At 34.3% G+C, this 2,332-nt stretch overlaps 1 protein-coding gene across 1 annotated transcript; it reads right to left on the bottom strand.

The window, feature by feature from the left end:
- Positions 1 to 529: 529 nt before the first annotated feature.
- On the bottom strand, positions 530 to 1,828 carry LOC127743011 (uncharacterized). The gene is made up of 2 exons (XM_052255676.1): positions 877 to 1,828; positions 530 to 786 (listed from the first exon to the last, which is right to left on the bottom strand). The coding sequence occupies exons 1-2, from the start codon at positions 1,826 to 1,828 to the stop codon at positions 530 to 532; spliced, it is 1,209 nt and encodes a 402-aa protein (XP_052111636.1).
- Positions 1,829 to 2,332: the final 504 nt, after the last annotated feature.

Here is a 2,332-nt window from a genome sequence, read left to right on the forward strand (position 1 = left end):
AATTTCACATAATAAATTATCCATAAATTAATATTAGAGGTTCACAAACAACTTCAAATATCAAAGTTTATAACTAAAAAAAACGCACATAATGACAAGCCCATAATGTTCTACATTCAAAAGAAATAATTACTAGCAAGTTTTCAACTAATCAAAGGTGCAACTCATCAAAAATCATAATTATCATTAAGTGTTCTAATATCTCCATCATAAACAGGTAATCCAAAGCCACCATCATCAGAAGTACCACAAAAAGAAGCTGTATTTGAAGAATCAGCAACATTAGGCAAATCCACATCAACTTCCACATCTCCTCCATCTAATAAAATAAAATAGAAAACCAAGAAAAAGTTAGTTATAACTTTACAACAGATATCTTTAGTAAATGAAACAAGTTTTGCTATTTTAATCATTTTTAGGATATGAAGGCATAGCATTATCCGTGTAAATTAAATTTTCAATGCCTTCGATGTCTCCATTAGTAAATTCAGGATCATCTTCATCCGGCATTACACAAAAATCTACTGTGTCAATGTTTTTGAACGTCAATTGGATCATAATTCTTCTTCTTGCGATGCATTCTAGATTGAAGGCGTAGATTATAAGTCACATAAACAATGTCACTTAGCCTTTGATGCTCTAATCGGTTCCTCCTCTTTGAATGGATTTGTTCAAAGAGGCTCCAGTTCCTCTCACATCCGGATGATGAAGTTGTTTGATGAAGAAGACGAATTACCATTTTTTGCAAGTTAGGAGCACTCCTACCGTGTAGCCTCCACCATTCACCTACCAGGATATGAAAGTCAAATATCAATTCTCATTCAATATTTAAAAAAACCTTCAAAGTAAATTGAACATAGAAATATAATAACTTACCAGGTTCAAGTCTCTTAATTGCTTTTAAAGCACTTTCCCTTCCAAAACTTTCTTTTTGATCTCGATACAACTGTATGTCTTGCATTGCAGCAACTGAGTTATCGCAAAGAGTTTTAATATCAAATAAATCAAGCAAAGACCTCAAGATATTTGCCTTCTCAACAAACCCCTCACTATAGAAGAAATCTAGATTCAAAAAATATGCTACTGCATGGAGGTCACGCTTCAAATGCTTATCCCACAACATTTTTAAGATACTTGTATAAGGTGTGTATGCAGATTTTATATTTCTAAACATTGTCTTGATAGCAATTTTGGCTTTTTGCATGCCCTCATACATGATACCCAGAGAAGGTTTCTCATCAGCATCAACAAGCCTTAATAACTTAATAAGAGGACCAACAAGCATAACAGTAGTAATACAATCGTCCCAAAACTTACTATCCAAGATAATTGAGCTAACCATCTTCCCATTGACACTCTTGGATAATTTATGAGAAGTGAAATATTTGTCCACCACCAATGCTTGCAAGTGTTCCTTATGATCATATATACTTTTCAAAGTAATGAAAATAGTAGCAAAACGTGTAACTCCTGGTTGAACAATTTCTTTCCAATATTTTCTTTTTCTAAGCTGTGACAAGAAAATCATATGATTGTAAACAAACACAGTCACTTTTGAAGCACGAGAGGCAAGGTCAGCTATGTGAGGCATACTTGCTATGTCTTTCAAAATAAGATTGATGCAGTGAGCAGCACAAGAAGACCAAAAAATGTTTGGATACTTTTCATGATTGAGTTTTCCAATAGATACATAATTCGCAGCATTATCAGTAACCACATGCACAATGTTACTAGACCCAACCCACTCAATAACCTCAGCAAACAATTTAAACAAGGTATCGGCAGTTTTTATCATATCAGAAGCATCAACAGACTTAACAAATGACATACTAGCAGGACAATAAACAAGAAAATTAATTAACGTACACTGCCTTTGATCAATCCAGCCATCTGCCATCAGTGTACAACCAGTGCTTTTCCACGAGCTCCTATAGTCTTCAACAAGCTACTGACACTCCACCACCAATGCTTGCAAGTGTTCCTTATGATCATATATACTTTTCAAAGTAATGAAAACAGTAGCAAAACGTGTAACTCCTGGTCGAACAATTTCTTTCCAATCTTTTCTTTTTCTAAGCCGTGACAAGAAAATCATATGATTGTAAACAAACACAGTCACTTTTGAAGCACGAGAGGCAATGTCAGCTATGTGAGGCATACTTGCTATGTCTTTCAAAATAAGATTGATGCAGTGATTAGCACAAGGAGACCAAAAAATGTTTGGATACTTTTCATGAATGAGTTTTCCAACAGATACATAATTTGCAGCATTATCAATAACCACATGCACAATGTTACTAGACCCAACCCACTCAATAACCTCAGCAAACAA

Source organism: Arachis duranensis, chromosome 10 (genome assembly GCF_000817695.3).
Source record: "Arachis duranensis cultivar V14167 chromosome 10, aradu.V14167.gnm2.J7QH, whole genome shotgun sequence".
NCBI lineage: Eukaryota > Viridiplantae > Streptophyta > Magnoliopsida > Fabales > Fabaceae > Arachis > Arachis duranensis.

Excerpts from the sequence above, each read along its gene's own strand:
- LOC127743011 (XM_052255676.1), bottom strand. The coding sequence starts at position 1,828 with ATGTCATTTGTTAAGTCTGTTGATGCTTCTGATATGATAAAAACTGCC. Across the intron at positions 787-876 it reads AATTAAGAGACTTGAACCTG|GTGAATGGTGGAGGCTACAC; the intron begins GTAAGTTATTAT and ends ATATCCTGGTAG.